The 20,056-nt window shown below is 37.5% G+C and overlaps 1 protein-coding gene across 1 annotated transcript in view; it reads right to left on the bottom strand.

Moving 5' to 3' along the window:
* Positions 1–348: 348 nt before the first annotated feature.
* HS2ST1 (heparan sulfate 2-O-sulfotransferase 1) overlaps positions 349–20,056 on the bottom strand; it is a 70,440-nt gene continuing 50,732 nt past the window's right edge. The window contains exons 3-7 of the mRNA XM_084211107.1: positions 14,105–14,190; positions 10,462–10,600; positions 7,797–7,894; positions 6,598–6,755; positions 349–4,882 (exon numbers count right to left, since the gene is read on the bottom strand). Of these exons, the coding sequence (XP_084067233.1) occupies positions 4,656–4,882; positions 6,598–6,755; positions 7,797–7,894; positions 10,462–10,600; positions 14,105–14,190 (708 nt within the window). The 3' untranslated portion in view covers positions 349–4,655. The remainder of the gene's footprint in view (positions 4,883–6,597; positions 6,756–7,796; positions 7,895–10,461; positions 10,601–14,104; positions 14,191–20,056) is intronic.

The following is a 20,056-nucleotide window of genomic DNA, read 5'->3' as shown; positions in this document are numbered from 1 at the left end:
ACCTTCAAGCACAGTGTATAACCCCCCTACAAACTTAAAACCTATCTGGTCACAAAGCCCATGCAAGTTCTAAGGGCCTCTAAATATATTTGGTTATAGCTGTGTGAAATTATTACAGACGAACTACACCCCAGCTTGTCTCTCCCCTCCAAAATCACAATAGCTGCCAACAAAGTTCACAATACTGTTAACAACATGCTCCAGAAAAAAACCATTCAATGTGAATGTGACATGCAAATATCAAGACAGGACACCAGACTTCTTTTCTTTCCCCTTCCCAATGGGTGTTTTATTTTATAGCATTTGCATTAGGTAATCAACTGAAACACTTAAACAACAGAAAGCTGGCAGCACAGTGAGGAAAAATGGAGATCATTTCTCAAACAGCTGTGACAAAATTGTTTCAAGTTGGAATAATATTGCACAAATGAATCAATTTACGGAGGGTGAGTGGGAGCAAGCATCTTCAACATGGATTGTGAGGAAAAAAGGCACTACTTAGCTGTGTGTATGTTTAAAAATAAAAAGGTCATGAAGCACAATCCATGTTTTTCAAAATTACATTCAGTACTGCTTTAGAAATGCTCACTAACCTGTCTCTTTTGCAGAAGCTACGGAAAGCTGCTGATGTAAGTATCAGACAGTACAAGTGTACGAACATTTATAATTATGCTCCAGAAAAGTCTCAGGAAGAGAGGCTCTCTATAAATACTGCTGCAAAGGTTACACAGTTGCATAGGCATCCATCCAACTAAGCAGCCTTAAACTTTCTTTAAGTTTAATCTCTAGTAGTCATAAAATATGCTCTAATTTTGAAGAGCTAGATTGGCAGTGCACTTCAATCAGGCTTTTCCATTGACTGCTAAAGCAGCACAGTTCAGACAGTATCATCCACACACCTTCTTGTCACATACACCTTTAAGTATACATATACACATTAAGCCAGGTAAGCTTAATGGAAAATTTTAACAGAAGTGTAAAAGAAAATAACTGAATTTTTCCCAATATAAGATAGAATTACTCTGAGATCATCAATAAGCAAAAGTTTATTCTGGTCATGTAAAAATAGCTAGGTATCTTCAGAAAAACTAAATACCCAGAAAAGGCATTTCAAATGATCAGGATGGGCAGGTTCTCCATATCCTACATTGTATAGCTATAAATGTTAATGTGTGTTTGAAAATGAAGCCATGATCCGCATACCAATAAACAAGACTGCTAGAAAATCCACCCAGAATAAGCAGGAATGTGCACAGAGGACATTCTGCATCCTAGCCTTGGGTCTGCTTAGATGCACTAACAAAATAAAAGTGAAATTCTTGTGTGGCTGCAGAATTATTAAGGGAAGGAGCTAAAAACACTGTTGCTCTCCTGCCAGCACTGCCCAGAGTATCACAAGTGCCCTAGGCATGCTGTGGGCACAGCTGTGTAGTCACCTGCACAGCAGGACCTCGTGCCTCAGGCTGACATCAGGAGTTAAAACAGAGCTAGAGTTTTGCACAAAATCGGGGTGGTACTTTTGTACAGGAAGTACAGAACAGTGTCACAAAACCTACTCTCAAGTATATGTAGACATATGAGAATTTCAGCACCTTTCCAATGAACTTAGCCCTGCAAAAAGCCAATCTCACTCCTCTACAGAGTACAGTGACTCCAGTTAAAAGATCTGTGTTCAGGAGGCTGCATAATAGTTTATTGATCATACAACCTGCAAAAACAAAACTTCACATATTGCTGCTTTCCTCTATGAGTCATTAAGGGAAAATACATGAGATAAATCATATTTAAATACCATAAAATATTTTTAATGGCAGCAACCTGGATTGTTTCTATTTCCAAATAGAAAACAAATAGATCAGATTATTAAAAATCTGTAAAGCTCCTTTTCCTAAACTGTCTTTTAGGAAATCCAACTTGATAGTTCTAAATTCAAATTATTCTAAGTTCACAGTTGTCCTTAATGGTTGCACTAGATATAAAAGTAGACAGTCTTGGTTCCTTCTGTGTTCTACAGACGATCACATTTTCTGAGTATATCTGAAATGAGTACCGCTCCAATTGTTGGTAGCATTTCTAAAAAATATTCTTAAAATTCTTGTTTGTCTCGACCTTCACAGTTCACAGCAAAGAACAGGAAATCATATCTGATTAAATAAAATGTGTTATCTTACATGAACTATGAAAAATATATTGCTTTTGTAAAAGTAAAAAAAAATTGCATTGTTCTATTGTTTTTTTTATTGGAAACTCGTAATTAAGAAATTCTAGATCCTGGAAGAAAAAAAAAAAACAAAACCATAACTTTCAAAACTGCTTACAGAATATAAGAAGTTTCTGTAGACCCTACTGAATCAGTAGAAGTTTCATCTATTGTTTTCTTGTCAATAGAGAAGCATTTGTACATACCTACTTAGATGAATATTTTGCATTTTCACTTAGCAAGCTCTTCAGCTCTCTTAGAGGTGCTCTGCTGAAAATTCTGAAGGAGATTCAAGAAGATAAACTAATCTGAATTAGAAGAACATAGTAAAAAAATCTAACATAAAACTATCACTGAGCGGAAATCTTTCCTGGGACTATAAATATTTATTTTACTTTTAAAAAAAGTGTCTGCTTTTCAACAAAAACTTTTAGATCTCCATTAACTACTTTTTGTGTATGACTCCTCAGTTCCTTTCATTAGCTAGGAAACATGTCTTCATGTGTGACCTAACACATCCTATATCCAAACATGTTGGCATTATTATTTTGTCAACAGACAAGAACAAGAACAGGAAGTCTTATGCATGGTTCATGCTATATAAATGGTAACTTATGAGAAGGAACTTCCCTGATTATTTGGAAAGAACAAAGAGAGATCTATTTTTAAAACCAGAAGGGAAAAATCTAAGAAAACAAAGACACTGCAAGATGTACTTGATAGTCTCTCGTTATCCTCTCTGTAATTGGGCTGTTGCTTTTGGCTGCAGACATCCAGTTCACAGACCATTTTCCATTTCCTTTGTTTTCATTACAAGAACAAGCTGGTTAAAGAAAATCCACTCAGTAATTTTAAACTAAACCTTCAGCATCATACCTTAAGAATTTAAACCTTTCCCACCATTCCTTTCTTTGTCTCCTCAATGCCTTCCCAATCAAATCCTGTGAAAAGCACTTTTAAGAAAAGGCAGGTGGAAGCTGTGTAAATACTTGTATCTTTAAGAAAATTCAATAGGAAAAATTCTTGCAGTGCTCCACGGCCATTTGCTATAATGCAGTGGCCCCAAACATCTGTTCTCAAATTTCAATTTACTTCATTTGCCAGGTGTTTCACATTGTTAATAATTGCAACTCACAAATTTACAACAGTCACATAAGGCAGTTACATAAATACAATTATGTCAATCAAGTTCACTGCACCTTTCCCAACCAGACCGCATATGACAATTTTCTCCCTGTTCTCTTACCCTAATAAAAAGATGAAGACTACTTTTCTGAAAAGAGAATCCCTGGAAAACATTCTGGTATTGAAGTCAGAGAGGTCACTGAAGTGCGTTTCAGCAAAGTCCAACAGTTAACTCAACCAGGAAGTAGATGTGATGTTTTTCACTTCACACATAACAGAACTGGTGCAAAAAACCCCACTTTAAACTAATTACTTTAAACCTTTTGGTCCAAATACATAAAATAAGCAGTATTTACAGCATTTTACTCCTTTTGTAAATGCAATGCTTTAAAACACATTATAAAGCACCTCAGTAAAAATATTCTACAGATAAAAGTATTGAAGTAGTAGGAAAACCCTAGCCATACCACAGCTCACTAGTAGAGTCATAATATGGATTCACCAATACCTCAGTTTACAATTATTACAAAGAATCCATGGAGAAACTTACTGAATTTACAGTTTTTATATCACTGTGTAAGGATCAACTAGAACTGCAGACAATACCAAATTTCTTTGTAATTTTCCCAACCTCAAGCAGTGGTGGTGGTGATCAAAAAAAAAAAAAAACAAAAATAAAAATCCCACTGCTCTGATTTTTTAACTTTTTATGATATTAATGTGAAAATGACATTTTAACACCAATGAGTAGTTGTAATTTTTTAATAAAACCACATATATAAATATGGGCAATTCCAGCAGCAGCAGCATTTCTCAGCAGAACATGATTAACCATCCCAATTAATATCATGTGACATGATTCACTAAAACAAAGCACAGATGTCAACCAGCTATTAGGACTACTCATACCGTATACAACCAAAATTTCCATGTTGAAAGCTGGGGAAAAATGATTTCCTCTTCACAGAAGTATAAATGAAAATAAATTGCTCTGAAAATTAAAAAGAGCATCAACAGAAGTGGTTTTTTTGATTGTTTACATTTTCAAATAGAACTGCCATGTATTAATTGCTCCGAATTACATTGCAGATTTCTTCAGGTTAAGGATATTGACTCCCACTGAAAATATTAGTTAGATAAAAGAAATGAAGCCTTTGCTTCTGGATTACCAACACAGCTATATCCAAAGCCCTGGAGGTGATCCACAACCCACTTTTCTCGTATAAAGAAATGTCTTGGAGGTCTACAAGCAATCTAGTTTCCATGGCTGAGGACTAAGATGTTGATGTGGCCAAAGATTCAGGTCCACACATCTAACAGTATAGCATTCTTAGTTTGATTTAGGGTAAATCTTTTCATAGAAAAAGTTTTGAGCCAGAATATACAATTCTCCATCTTTTTCCCGAACTGCATGTGCTCTGACAAACTGAAATTGCTCCAGTGCAAATTCATAGAACTCATTCTCCATTTTCCAGATTTCAGACTGCTGTAGCTTGGCAATAGTTTCTTTTGTGGGAAGTTTTTTCTCAGTTGTTTTCCTAAGATGCGACTTCTTTCCTAAATGCAAAATGAAAGCAATAACTTCATTTTCAAGTTCACGTGCTCAAAAAATGTTTACAGTCCTTTGTTATTTACAGAGTTTTTATACTCTCAGTGTGTTGATAAACTGCATTAGAAGGAGCAGGCTATAATCCAAAATTTATTAACACAACATGCAGAGTTGGAAAACTGCAGCCTCTCTCACTAAATGTTTATGAATTTTGCATCCATTCTTTCAATTCTTCCTGTTTGCTCTAATAAACCCAGGGAACGAACATTCATTTAAGGAATAAGATTACTCCATATAATCTACCTGGAGCAAAACTGGTCTTTCCAAATTAATTGCTTAGATGGTAATCTGGTATCAAATATTAAGAATTTTAGAAATTGCAGAGACTTCTTTCATAGAACCATAGAAACATTTGGGTTGGAAAAGACATTTAAGGTCATTGAGTCCAACCATAAAGCTAACACTGCCAAGTCCTAGTCAGCCACGTCCCCGAGTGCCACACCTACACATCTTTTAAATACCTCCACCACTTCTACATATCTTTTAAATACCTCCAGGGAAGACTACCAAAAACCTCCCTTTTCTGGTGTAGCGCTCTGTAGCTCTCCATAAAAGAGAAAAAAATCTTGTTTTCACATGATTTCAAATGTCTATTTCTAATCAAAATACAATCTCTACTAATAGCATTTAAACCATTATTTTACCATCTAAATAGGATACAATAGTCTTATCATAAATGATACATAAGCCACATCCCTGTTGCAGAGTTTCTGGGACAAAGATGACCAAAATGATGACCAGATTTTCCCCAAGGAGGGCTGTTGCTTTGTAATTAACTTGTTAATACTACATATCTAGGCTCTGTACATCAGATCCTTTTCTCCCTCTATTTGCCCTGCTAAGATCTTTTCTTCATTATAAATTGCACGGCCAGCTCCTAGAAACTGAGCTACTTCTCGTAGCTAGGAGCCCAGGAAGATAAACATCTACTTGGGTCTCTGCATCCCCTGCATCCCTCAGGCTTTACTGCTCAGCCAACCAGGCTGCATTGAGCATAGTTAATTCCAGCAGGGTCTCTGAGGAAATGGAAATCTGCCACATTGGCCACTTTAAAAAACTGAAGCCACTGTAAAACCTTAAAGAAAAACTCTGTTAGAAACACGTCACAATGTAACATGCAGTATACCTACACACCTACATTTACCCCAGCCTTAAATATTTATAATTTGTGTAAGGCAGAAGCATACTTGGGAGTAGCATCACCCCTGAGTGAAAGAGAGAGAGAGAGAGAGAGAGAGAGAGGGAAAGAGAGAGAGAGGGAAAGAGAGAGAGAAGGAGAGAGAAGGAGAGAGAAGGAGAGAGAAGGAGAGAGAAGGAGAGAGAAGGAGAGAGAAGGAGAGAGAAGGAGAGAGAAGGAGAGAGAAGGAGAGAGAAGGAGAGAGAAGGAGAGAGAAGGAGAGAGAAGGAGAGAGGAAGAGGGAGGAAGAGGGAGGAAGAGGGAGGAAGAGGGAGGAAGAGGGAGGAAGAGGGAGGAAGAGGGAGGAAGAGGGAGGAAGAGAGAACTGAGAATCTTCAAAAAGGAGTTTGTTTCTTCTACAGGAGCATCATCCAGCTGAGAGACAAACCTGGCAGAGACTCAAAACTATTCATTTAGATCTAAAAAATTCACACTAAAAAAGGCAGAAAGTGGATGAAAACTCCATGAAATCCACTATTTTAATACCTGTCCGGTACAGTTCTGTAGCACCCCTGAAGAACCGGGGCAAAGCTGCCTCCAATAACATGATAAAGTCTTCAAGCTCTTCAGTAACTCCCACTAGGAAGTATTCATTAATCAGATTGTATTTGGCTTGTTCCAAAGCCCATCTGCTTCCCACATTCCTAAAATGACAGAGAACAATTATATCAAGTTCTGATGTCAGCCAACAATCCTTAGTCCCTAGATGGAGATTACTTCACAACAGGACGTTTGTAGAGGAAAGGCAAGACTTATTCCAAGTTATAACCATTCCTAACTTCATTTCCCTTTCCAGTTCCTCTCATTTATGTTCTTACCTAAAAATGTGACTCCTCTACTTATAAAATAGTCTAAACAAAAAGCACCAAGTGTGTGTATATGATTAATGCCCCTATTCAAGCAATTTTTCCATGATTTACACTGTCTCAATATTAATACTCTGTCTCTGCGTTCACATTAGATACCAGAAATCTGGCAAGAACATACCTTCCCCCTTTTGCACCTTCTTTCTTTCTCTGCTTCTCCACATGGCCAGAGAGTAGACAGGTCTGAACAACAGGCACTGAAAGAGGATCTCCCAAGTGGCCATTTACTTTGCTTATGTTTAAATGAACAAAACCTTTGACAAATAATTGCCCTTGCTATCACTCAGAATCTTTCAATAACTCTATGGGGTTTTTTGCTAAAGTCTTTGCCATTATTATAAAATATTTTGCATTGACAGATGGACACTATTTGCTTTTGTTTCAGTTTCTGCTAAGTAGCATTGACTACTGGATATCTGTTAAATGTTTAAAAAGATAAATTTATCCTGATCTCAATTATTCTGTACTCCCTAGGAACTTTAGGAGCTTGAACTAAAATATCTCCATTCCAAAAGAAGGATACTGTAGTCTGACATAAGAGAAAAATGTCAAGACTCTAAATCTGCAAAAAGGATTTTTAAAATTGAAAACATGTTTTCCCTCACAGCATTGCTTACACAGTATTGTAACATACTGCTAGTTTAAAGAACTGCAAAACTGTTCCAGTTAATCCATCTTCAACAAAAAGCACTCAAGTATCCACTGCTTCACTCTGTTCAGTCCCTCACACTTTCATCAACTGGACTACACTTTGAAATTTGTTAAGTTTAGGTTTCAGCACTGATGTACTTGATGAACAAGCTACATTTATCTCCCTACCAGCATTCTGAGCTGTGGCCACAGAAGAATGGAATTTGAAGCCAAAGTTTCTCTGGAGCACAGTCGGAACCTCCAGCTGCCACACATTCATCAAAGGTCTGGAACGAAGACAAAATTGAGCTGAGCTTTAAAATCTCATATTTGTATGAAACATCTCAAACTGGTTAGTTGCTAAATGTAGTGGGGACAGAAAAACACATATATGATGTTCTAGGAAAAAAAAGGTCAAGCCTTGCTTTCACAGTGTTATTAGGATGATCTGCTGTCTCAGCTAAATAGAACTTGGACAGTCCTCCATGGTTACAACTAATGAACAATTGATCTTACCTGATACATTGATATACCTTTGATATAACTTTAGCAAAGGCTATTTGTGCAAAGAAAGATTTCTTTGCTTATACCTGCAGGTTATTTTACAGTTAATAAGCAAGAGGAAGCAAGCCATTTTCTAAGTAAGTTGAAACAGGACAGACTTCCTTCCACACTTCCTCACACGCACCTACCTTGGCTGCTCCATCCAGAGATTTTATTCTAAGGAATCCTTGCCTCTACAGACTGCATTTGGAGCCAAGCTAACTATGACTGGAAGCACAGGGATACAGAAAACAACCTAGTTTAGAGGTCTTCTATATAAATGCCATGGTATGGACTAGGAGGGGACAAAGTATAAAATACACTGGGATTCCTTTCCACTAATAAAGGAACAATTGAGCTTCACTAGAGGTAGTTTCTGATCTTCCCTACTTTTCAACAGAAGAGCTTTTCATTAATATATTTTAACACATACTAGAATGAAGACACTGCAATTGGCTCAATCCATTTTTGAGCTTACTAATTTTTAAATTAATGTATGCAAAATTTACATCATCTATGGACAGTTCCCCAGGGACACTTTGAAAAACAGTACTACCTGATTTACATGAGAGAAGCCAGAAGCTTAATACAGTAAATCAATTTCACGTCAAATGAACTTGAAATTCTTACAGAACATGTTAAATCTGTACAACAACTACTATGTCTCTCAGACCCAAAGAAAGTGGTATCGTAGTGACAAAACAAAAGCAAAAAGTAAAAAGCACCATCAATCAAATCAATAATGCAATGCATTGCAAGCATTATAAACAGAAATGCATATGACCTTTTTCCCAGCAAGTCAAAGCTTACAGTGCAGTCTACCAAGCAGCAACACTAAGGATTTTTGGCATGTGGTCCAGTGACTACCTAACCAAGTTGTTTGGATTATAATTCAAAATTAAAGTAAACACTGCTAAATTTCACTCTTTTCAGTAAGTTTTATGTCCTAGAAACAGCTCAGACTTAGCAGCATGCTCAGCTTTCCAAGTGACTGATCTCCAGCAGCAAAGAGGAAGACAGGCTACAGAAGATGAGATCCTATCTCTCTTTTTTAAAATGCCTTTATGATATCATATCACATCATCTGTTCATCTGTTTAACTAGTTTTATAAAGACAATTTTTAGGCTTAATTTCAATTTATTCTTGAAGCTTTCCTCTTCCTATGCCGCTGCGCTTCAGGATACCTGGACAAACTGAAACACAGTAACTGAAGATGGCGCTAAAGCCTAAATAACAGAGGATCAGTTAGTTACCAAATGGAAAGAAAAGAATGGTTCGTTCTGAAAATTTAAGAAGCACTATTTGGATGGGAGCAACACACAAAATGATTACTCATGATTATTAGTTGTTATGGTGTTTATAGACTAAGCTATATATTTTGTGTGACTTTTGCTTGTTTTTTCAATGTCTCCTGGTACCCACACAGCACTACACTAAATTGTCAACATTACAGAAGAAACAGCATCAGCTTAAGCAAATATCATCACTGAAACTGTATAAAGTGTTTGGCTCTGTAAAGTACAAAAATTCATTACATTTTATAGGATTCCACACTGTTCAAGCCACAGTTTTGTAAACCACACTCATGTTTTAATACCCTGCTTTTCTTCTCAATATAAGAAAAATCCAAACCAACATGCCCAGAAAGGTCATACTGAAAACCATGACAGTGGATGTATAGATTCTTTCTGGAACAAATCCATTATGCAGCCTGAATGACATTGCCATCCTGAAACTGTATTGTAGTCAATGTTTGAATGTGCTAACCTGAACCTCTCTACAGCCACCTACGACACGAGGAGGAAGTACAGAAATTTATGTGTCATAATCCACGGCTGTCAAAAAGACATTGCAATGTTTACATTTTTTTAAAAAATAGAATAAATTGTGTTGCTAATTATATGAAAATAATCAGCAAAGCCAAATAATCAACAAAGCCAAAGCATCAGCAGTTCTACAGTTTTTGCTGAAAAAATATGTCTCAGTCTTCAAGAAGAAAAGATGTAGCCTTCTTACATAGGACAGTATATCTAGTCTGATAATTATAATTCTGGATACCTAATAACAATTTTTAAAAAATTATTGAATTTTTTAACAAACTGCAACATACAGTGAATTTATAAGGGTACAGAGAAGCTACTAATGTCATGCCCTGCTCCAGTATGGACAGGAAACGGAGAATATAACTTACAAAGCCATCACTATCACCAAGGCCAATAAAATAACGATTTGGCTTTTATCAGGGCATTTTAAAAATTGTTTTCACATTGATTTTAGCAAGTTCAGCATATATTATTAGGTGTACTTTACCTTTTTATCCCCCTGCTTTCGCCTCCGTAGCCCTGGTCTGTAATCGTCTCCAAAGCGCAGAAAGTAATAATAAGAAACTAGGCGTTCTATAGGGTCTCTTATGACATTTATGTAAATTGGTTTCTTTTTAACACCAAATCTAAAGTAAAAGAGGAAAAAACATCTTTCAAAGGACAAATCAAAGCTTCTCATCTAATTTGTAAAAGCCTGTCTTTATTGCTACAACTGAAATCCACGCATGGAATACGTGATATTGAGAGGAAGCTTAATGATCACTTCCTTTCATCCTCATATGCAGTGCATTACATGGATGTAAAAGTAAGTTCAATTTCAGTCTGCCTAATATTATGATTTTACGGGCTTGTTATTAAAGAAACAAACAAAACAGACATATTGCCTCACAAATAGATACTAAAAATGTTCACACAACCATCCTGACTCAAGAAACGCCTTAACTAGTTTAGCAGCCACATACATGTTTATAATAAGTACAAGGAAGTTTGATATTGAGTTCCTGCCCTTGTGAACTGGGCTTTGCAATGCTGTGAGTGATTTTCCTGGCAGGTCTCCAGCTGTCAGAGACATTAACTCTAATAGCAGGAAGACAGAGCTCAGAGCCCATTCATTGCCTGGGTTGAATGCATACAGCTATGCTTATTAAATATAAGTCTAAGATAGTATCTGTAACCCTATTAACTTTTCTATCTAAAGATATTAAATTTTTCCATAGACATTTACCCTAAACAAATTTTGATGCACTCCACTACAAACAGAAGCCTGATGAAATGAGGTGGTAAACTCATACGACACAGGAGAAAAATTTAAACCAACTAACTGTTTTGTGCAAACGCTACCTTTCAGTGATCTATGTTCAAGTCAGCTCTTACAATACATTTCTGAGTTTTATTTTCTTTTCCATTTGAGGCATGCTGTGGCAAATGATTATGGTATCCAAATATTAAGGAGTTTATATCACAATGGAAATTGCAACTGTGTCAAGTGCCCTGAAGTAAAGCTAGAAGCTGGAAAAAAAAGTTCTGTTCCTATGCAAACTGGGAAAGCATTCTCTATCAAAAGAGGGCCATTCATGCCTTCTAGCTTGGCTAAAACAGAGCACTCGTAGTTTTAAGATGCAGTGCCATGATTTTTAAAGGGGTAAATTTTACTACCAGATCCTGTGCATATGAGGAATGTTAAGTTGAAAAGCTGAAGAACAGAAATGTACCAAAAGCGGCAGAAAGGAGGAAGTTAGAAAAAAAACAATTAACAGGCATTGCTTTTGCCAAAAACAAGCACTACAGACAGGGAAAACTTGTAAACGCTACAGAAAGAGCAATTAATTCTCCCATGCTGCCAGCAGAGTACCAATGATTCAGACTGGAGCACTCTAAGGCAGAATTGCCAGCTCTGACTTCCCAGAGTCTGAAGAGTAGAGAGGGTGGGAATATTTCAACCATTCTGATGCAAAGTCCAGGCTTTGAACTTCACCCTCTTTAAGCTCCACTGAAGGGCATGAGACATGCACGTGTCCCCTTCCACAGACTACTGCAAATGCTGAGGAAGCTGTAACAAACATTTCCATACAGCAGCAGACTCAGCCAATGAACAGCACATTTCTGTGGTTAAATGCAGATGCCCAGGTCCTTAGAAATGCTTGTGCTGGATTATACAATCGCCTGCATTTGCACATGAGCTTGAAGAACTAGTTTCAGTTACAGTAACATAAACCTACCAGTAATATAAGTTATTACTGTAACTTTATTAAGAATGAGAATGAACTGGCAATTGCATTGTCAAAGAACTTTTTTTCCCAACTATTTACGGAGAAAATAAGTGGATAAGAAATTTTAAAGACCAAAAGAAAAAGGAAAAAATTTAAACTTTTATTAGCATAATTTCTACACCGATGGATTACAATAACCTATCCTTAATACTGTAAGTTATTGATAAAATCCAGTACTTTTTTTTCAGCATATTTTAAGAGGTACTTCTGATATTTGACAGCAGACCTAAGTCTGATGTCCACGTATAAGGGAGCACTGACTCTTCTGAAATATTTTACACGTCTTAACTACAAGAATGTTCATTACAAGAACATACCTCACAGCCTTAAAGGTGTGGGCCTTGCCAAGCACAACCAGCGTATTCAAGATATTATTTTAATAATGAAAACCCAAAGTATGAGAAAGCAAGCTGTTGTGGGGAAAAAAAAAATCACTCAGGTGAAAGGATAACAAACAACAAAGACAAGGATAACACAGTCCCAGAGGGAAGATGCAGATGAAAGAAATCTGTGAAATTGCTTAGATGCTTTCTAGATGTAAAATATTTTAGTTTTAAGAGTTCTAGTATCTGAAAATGTTATCAGCTTTATGAACTAATGTATAAAATAACATTCAGCTTTGCTGCACCAAACAGAAAGCTGTTACTCAGTTAAAGCATTTATTAATGTTGAAGCATTTTAATTTTAAAAAGGCAGAAAGGAAACTAATGAATTTTGGTGTATTTTATTTGATTGACTGATTTGTCAGTAACTTTTTTTGCCTGTTACTTTTTGTAAACTTGGTGCCACTGGTTATTTTCAGCTACTACTGTAGCTTTTAGCATTTTCTGATAATGTACTATATTGGGAATCTGGACAGGTCTCACTTCCCCATCTAATTCTTTATTATAAAAAGTCCAAATTAAAAATCAGTGTACATGACAGAATGAGTAATTAAAAGGAATGGCTAAACAAAAGGAATTATTACATACAAAAAAGAATTTAAATAAATACTTTAATGCACAGAAACATAGAAACACTGAGTGACTGTCAGCAAGAGGTAAAAGTAGTGGTTACTATCATTTGTGGAGTCAAATGTAATGAGATCTGAAAATGCCACTTTCAATTTTAAATCATTTTCCACATGCTCCAAGTGCAAGATGAAGCACTGCCTAGTAAGCATCTCAAGCAAAACTGACTTGTCAGTTCAAGGGGAGGTTTCATAAGACTGAGCTACTGAGGATCGCAGCTTTAGATCCAGGAGCAAAAATAAGACAAGAAAAGAAACACATGAAAGTGGGAATAAAGATATGATCCTCACCCTTTGAAGTCAGTGGGATGATTTTTAAGATATTTTATTTTCTTTAATTTTAGAAGTAGCAGCATTTAGCTCCACAAGAATTATTTGGATGCTTTTTCTAGCAAACCATTATAGACCAGAAAACTACTTCAAAAGCTAACTTTTCATATTTTGATAAAGTGTAAAGGGATACTAAGGTAGAGTAGAATTACATAACTTAAGAGGCAGGTGGTGTTACTCTTCATATGAAGCACTTTTGAGAACAGGTATGTTAAACTTCCCCGAATGGGAAGCCAATCCTAAAACAGAACTGCCAGTGTTTCTGAGAAAAGCTATGGTTTTCAGCAAAACAAGCTTGGAATTTAGACAAGGAATACTAATCCCAGTATATAAACGTTTTCTTTTTTTAAATGAGACTCGGCTATATTCTATCATGCAAGAAGACAAGAGAAATCGGTGAAGATCACCCCCGAATTCCGGCACTCGGGAAAGGCCAGGGCGCGGGTGTCGCCCAGACTGCAGTTCCCAGGCTGGAGCGCTGGAGGGCGCTGGCAGCCCGGCCGGAGCCCTGGGGAACGTACTTGGCGAAGTCCAGGTAGGAGACGTGGCCGTGGTAAAATCCCGGCTTCATCTCCTTCCACGAAGTCACATTCTTCACAAACCGCACCTGTGAAAGCGGGCAACAAAAAGGGTTTCTGTATGGCTCATTACATTTACCCATACACCGCGTTTCCTGGCTTTTAATCTTATAATGCATTAGAATAAAAAGTCTATTTTGAGTATTATAAAGAAAAATTGTGCCCCCTAAAATAGATTTTCTTGCAGCATACAGATGACTGATTATAGGTCATCAAATTTAATGATCAGAAAGTAACAAAAGCAGAATACAGCAATCAGAAGGACAGTCCAAGGAAACCTATCACAAAAAGATCAGCAAAACAAACATCTATATTTTTGTCAGTCCATTTTATTTGTTATTTGAAAGGAATGCAGAATTCTTTCAGAAGAAATGCAAGTACATATTTTATAGAATTGTCTGATCTGTATTCAGTCCCTCAAATAAAAGTGTCCCAGATTTACAGCATGTTCTTAGACATTTTATTGGGACATAAGAAACAAATCTGATGGTTCATTTGCTCCTCCATCCCAAAATGCAATGCACAAGTAATCCAGAAATGCTATAAATGCATGCAATGTAAATCATATCTATAGTTTGCTATTTTGAATAGTCATCTGAAGCCTAACATTTCAGTGAAACTTTCATGCTAAAGCATGAAGTAGCCCTTGAATGAGGGCTGATAGAGCACTTATTGGCAAATTTCACAAAAATAGGAATAGCTTTACATTTCAAAGAACAAAATAAGACACATGCCCCAAACCAGAGAGTGTGAAAAAATTAAGTGGGACATGCAAATCCTGATAGAGCTTGGTTTTACTAGATGAACAGAATATTTTAACATCAAAGCATGTAACTGAAAGTTATTCCAAAACTAGTGAATTGGATAATAAAGAGAGGATGATAAATTTGCACTGCCTGAGCTGTCTGACAAAGATATGCCATTTCTGAGGCTGTGAATGAAAAGATAGTGTTCTCTGCACATCTGCAATATCTTTTCTGTTATACAGAGAAACAGATAACCACAAAGATTCTAAGGTGAGACAAGAGAGACAAAAAAAGAAAGTTTGAGAGCTCAAGACAACACACTAACTTTCTGTAATGTCAAGCGGATTTACACTTGCATAATATTTACTACTTATTATAACCTACCAGTTGAAGATTTTAAGAGGTGACACTGGCCTGCTGCTGTTTCTTCAACTGTGCAAAACTCACAGTCTATGATTTAAGAGGTTGGTAACCTTATTTCTTTAAACATTTGCTCTTGGACTCTCAGAGGACAGAAATTTATACTAATTTTTAGTAACAGGCGACATTCATTTTTTTAGAATAGAAGTTTCACAGTCTGTGGCATTACAAAATTTAAAGCATATTTTGCACATTGAAATAGTGGCAAATCTAGCTGAAAAGCACTGCACAACGTTACACAATGGTGTTTTATAAACTGCATTGGCTTTATGTCTGGTTTTGTCCATAGCACAAACTGCTAACATGGGACTTTGAATCCAGCTGAACTCCCTTTACCTTTACAGCTACTGAAATAAAGCACAATTCCATTGACACTATCTTTCCAAAATTAATGACAAATATTTTCAGTGGAAAGCCCCAGCTACAAATACATCTTTAACTGGCAAAGATATTTCCTAAATACAAAATATCAATCACCTTTCCTTCCTTCACCTACAAACCCCAAAATGTCATGTTTGGTAGACACAACTCTGCAAGTAAACCAGTTATGCTATTTAGGCTGTGCAGTGCAGCCCACATATTAAAGTGTTCCTTTATGTTTCCATGAATGAGCTTTTTGAAATCTTTTATCATCTAGATTTCAGTTTCTATCTAGATTTCATTTTCAATGGACTTGGACTAGATATAAGGTAATGTTAAGTACAAAATCCCAAGTTTTTTGTTCTCGATCCCCATGCCAGCCATCTGGCATCAAAATGTAGATGTTTCAGTAACAGTTACAAAAATCCTTTATTGCCTTTGTCTTACAGTGCTATTGTCTACTGTGAAAATAATTTTTATGAACATAGGATGGATAGCCTCTAACACCAGCCAAGCTAAGAGAAGGCTAGGAAGGTTTTATAACAGACCTGTGACATTTACATCTGTCTTAAGATGGACCTGCAACATGCTGAGCCCCTGAGAACTATAGTTTTTAACACCTATAACTAGCCTGCAGGCATGAGATTATTCTTTTCCTCCCACAATTTGCAGCATTCCAAAAGCCAGAATTGTTCCAGGTCACAGACAGCCTAATGAGTCTGGATTCACACATTTTGGGTCAGAGATGAATATTGCTCACTGCTTCATACTGTTAAATATGGTCAATTTTACTCTTTTCAGGGCTTAGCAGATATGGTAGCTTTCAAGAGACGGAGCAAGCTTCTCCATCTGAGCTCAATTGAATAAAATTTGAGGTGACTTTAAAAGTTCAGATAGACGTGAATGGAATTCCTGTGAAGTTGTTTCAGGGTGCTTTTATATAATCAGCCACAAAGTTGCTTCACAGCCTTCTGTAAGTGGGAAATCAGCTGAGGTTCACGGAATTAAAAAGCCTGATCAAAGATACTCCAGAGGCATAAGATGTCCTGAAAGGTAAGTTAAACACATTCAGTTTCTAGGACAGTAGGAATTTAAAACAAGTCTCAGTGAGCCAAAAGAAGGAAAAACTCAACCAGCATACCAGGTCTGAGAAAAAGCCATGTGTGCAAATGAAAGTGATGCTTTAAGTTCTGATCTCTGTCCATTAACCGCAGCCATTAACCGCCTCTTCTCTAGAGTCTGACTGTGCACTCACATGAACTCAAGCACACTGAGACACACACACACACACAGAGACACACTCATAGCCACACACACTCAGACACATTCACAGCCACACTCAGACACACTCACAGCCACACACACACACACTCAGACACACTCACAGCCACACACACGCACACCCGCGCAGCCGCACGCACACACACCAGTGTGTGTGCACATGTGTGTGTGACTGTGTGTCTGAGTGTATCTGATGGTGTGTGCACATGACTGTGCTTGTGTCTGAGTGTGCAGGAGTGTGTGTATGTGCTAGTGTGCAAGAATGTGTCTGAGTGTGCGTGAGCGTCTCTCAGCTAGCTCTGAACCAGAGGTCCAGAACGCTGGAAACAGGCAAGCAGCACACCTTTGGCTGCATGCCATGAACAACAACAAGCAAGCTCGAGGCAAGGACAGCTAAGAATCAATTTTGTGAGATGGTGAAAAGATTGAGTTCACCAGTTCAGCCACAGTACAGCCAGGATACCTGCCTTGCAGTAATAGCCCTTTCTCAGAAGGAAAAGTACAATTGGCACACATGCAGCACTTGCACTCAGTAGACCATCTAACTCCAAAAGAAAAATTCTTAAATGTTCACAAGCACATGACAGTACTTCCACTTCTAGCAGAGTTGCTGCAGGCTTGTCACTTGTTCCACTTCTGACAGCCACTGAAACCTGCACTAGCAGAGGAAATAAGTACCAGTAAAGCCACTATGACTGTGCTGTTCTCTGAGAGACCAACTGTTTTAGAATGTACTTGGAAGCAAGATAATATATTTTCATGGTGCTCTTTTGAGAAAAATTGAGAGAAACTGAAGGAGAAAAAAAACCAAGAAGCAGAAACCAGCAGGCTGAGGGACTGAAACACTGGATAATTGCAGCATTCATAATAGTATAGAGAATGTTCTCACACCCACTTTTTAAATAATATATCAAGAATACATGCTGTAATGCTGAACAGTAATTTAATTTTAAGTGTTTTCAATGACAACTTCACCATGTAACAAAAGCAATAAAGTTTGTGTGACTGGTATGCCATCCTGATAGCTGTAACACATGCATTCTTGAATGGACAAAGTGTCACTGCTGAAACATGCATGCAGCAAGTAAAACTCAACCAACTACTCTGACATAATTAAGAAAAGCACACAGTTCAGAAATGCAACATGAGCAACACAGCACTCAGCTTGCTGCAAAGGAAAGGCCCAGCCTGGGGAAAGTGGGGCAGCTCCCAGGATCCTGCTCCCAGAGAGGCTGCAAAAGAAAGGAGGGCTGCTGGGACAAGTTACACCTGAAACTAAAATGGTGTTAGGAACTCTTATCAGATTATCTCAAATCAGAAACAGACTATATTTGGAGTGGATTTTAAATATCATTTTCTTCATACTGCATTCAAGAAGTAAAGGTTTCACATATGGGCGGAGAGCTTAGAATCTGTTACAGAATCACAGTAGTTTGGAAAAAGTACAGCAGAAAAACTGCACAAAAGAACACTCACTAATTTACAAATTTCTGCCGGGCCCGAAGCAATCTTCACCTTACCTAGGGAGATTTGCTTTAACAAACAGTATCACTAACATAACAATTTTGTCTCTATGATATGTTTATGTACCTTACTCCTGGCACATATACACCTTATGCACCCAAATGAGCTATACTGGTGAAGGTGGCATATGAATATGTCATGCTAATCCAAGCGCACGCAGAGTAAACATCATCAGCTACCACTCAGCACCCCTGCCAGCTCTTGAATTATACACTGTGACTTGCAATAGCAAGGTGTTATCTCCATGTATTGAAGATGAATAATTATTTCTGCATCTTTGAACAACTATGCAATATATGAAGCTCTTCATTGTCAGCATCTCCCAGTTAATGGCCACCAAAGAACAGTATCAAGTGTCTAATTAAACTACATCATTTACCACCTTGGACAAGAGCATAGTATCAAATGAAGGAAGGACTGACAGTATTGTGTACATGCTCAACACAGCCAGATGTTAATTTTTCAAGAGATTATTATTACAGGAAAGATGAAGAGTTTCTATTTTATGAAACTAAGCCAGCAAAGAACACATTTTATTTGAATTAAGTTCAAACAGAAGTAGAAATTTAAGGTAGCCTGTGTTTAATTTATACCTATTCAATGACTAGCTCTCCTATCCTCTAGAACAGACCTCCATTTCAAGACACACCTCGACAGAAACAGAATTTGGTGGGAAGTGCAGTACTAGGTATACCTGACTGGAGTATGATTTTTAATTAATAATTAATAGGCTTATTAAATCTTTTGAAAAATCCCTCTGCTCTTACTGCACAGGTCTTTAGAACTTGTTCTATGCAGTGGACAGGACCAAGTGATGACTACCAGACTTTATAATCAGAGTAATCATGTATGACAGTACCACCTGCATATGTAGGAAACAATTTTACAGGAGGAAATACTCCACAGTAACACAACTCCACTATCCCAAAACAGATTCCTTTATTTCCTCTGCACGGAGATCCCTACTTCAACCTTTCTCCCACATACAGAACTGGAAGTGGAGGGCCCTTAGCATCTGCTTCCCCTGCCCCAGTCCAGCTGTGCTGAGCTGCTTCAGCCTGCAGACATGCACTTAGAGGAGCTGGAAGGCTCAGTGCTGACATGCTGCAATGCAGAGCAGCTCCTGCCTCTGCTGCATATCAACTTCAGTGATCAGCATACAACCAGCAGTAGAGAGTTCAGAAACATTTGTTCTGCAGGCAGGGATGATGACAGTGATGTTTCAGGTCTCTAACCTGGATCCTCTGCAAGTGCACTCATGACAGCTGAGGAAATATTAATGAAAATAAACCAATAAACCTACTTCCTCACCCCATCCTAATAAAAAACACAGCACTGAACCCTCATCATCTTTTTAAAATACAGTAGCCATGATCATTTCTAGTCTGGTACTACAGTGATTTTAGTGAGAATTTTAATGGACGTGAAGTGACCCGTCCTTTGCAAAGCAAGCTATTTACAAGCACTTTTCTGTATGCTTTATATCACCTGTGAGACCTGACCAGCCCTAGTACCAAAGACACAAGTCTAGCCCTGACAGCATGGCACAGTGCCTGCACTACTC

Source organism: Fringilla coelebs (assembly GCF_963513975.1).
Source record: "Fringilla coelebs genome assembly, chromosome: 9".
In the NCBI taxonomy this organism is placed as follows: Eukaryota; Metazoa; Chordata; class Aves; order Passeriformes; family Fringillidae; genus Fringilla; species Fringilla coelebs.
The sequence above is the reverse complement of the archived record's forward strand: the minus strand, read 5'-3'. Positions and strand labels throughout refer to the sequence as shown.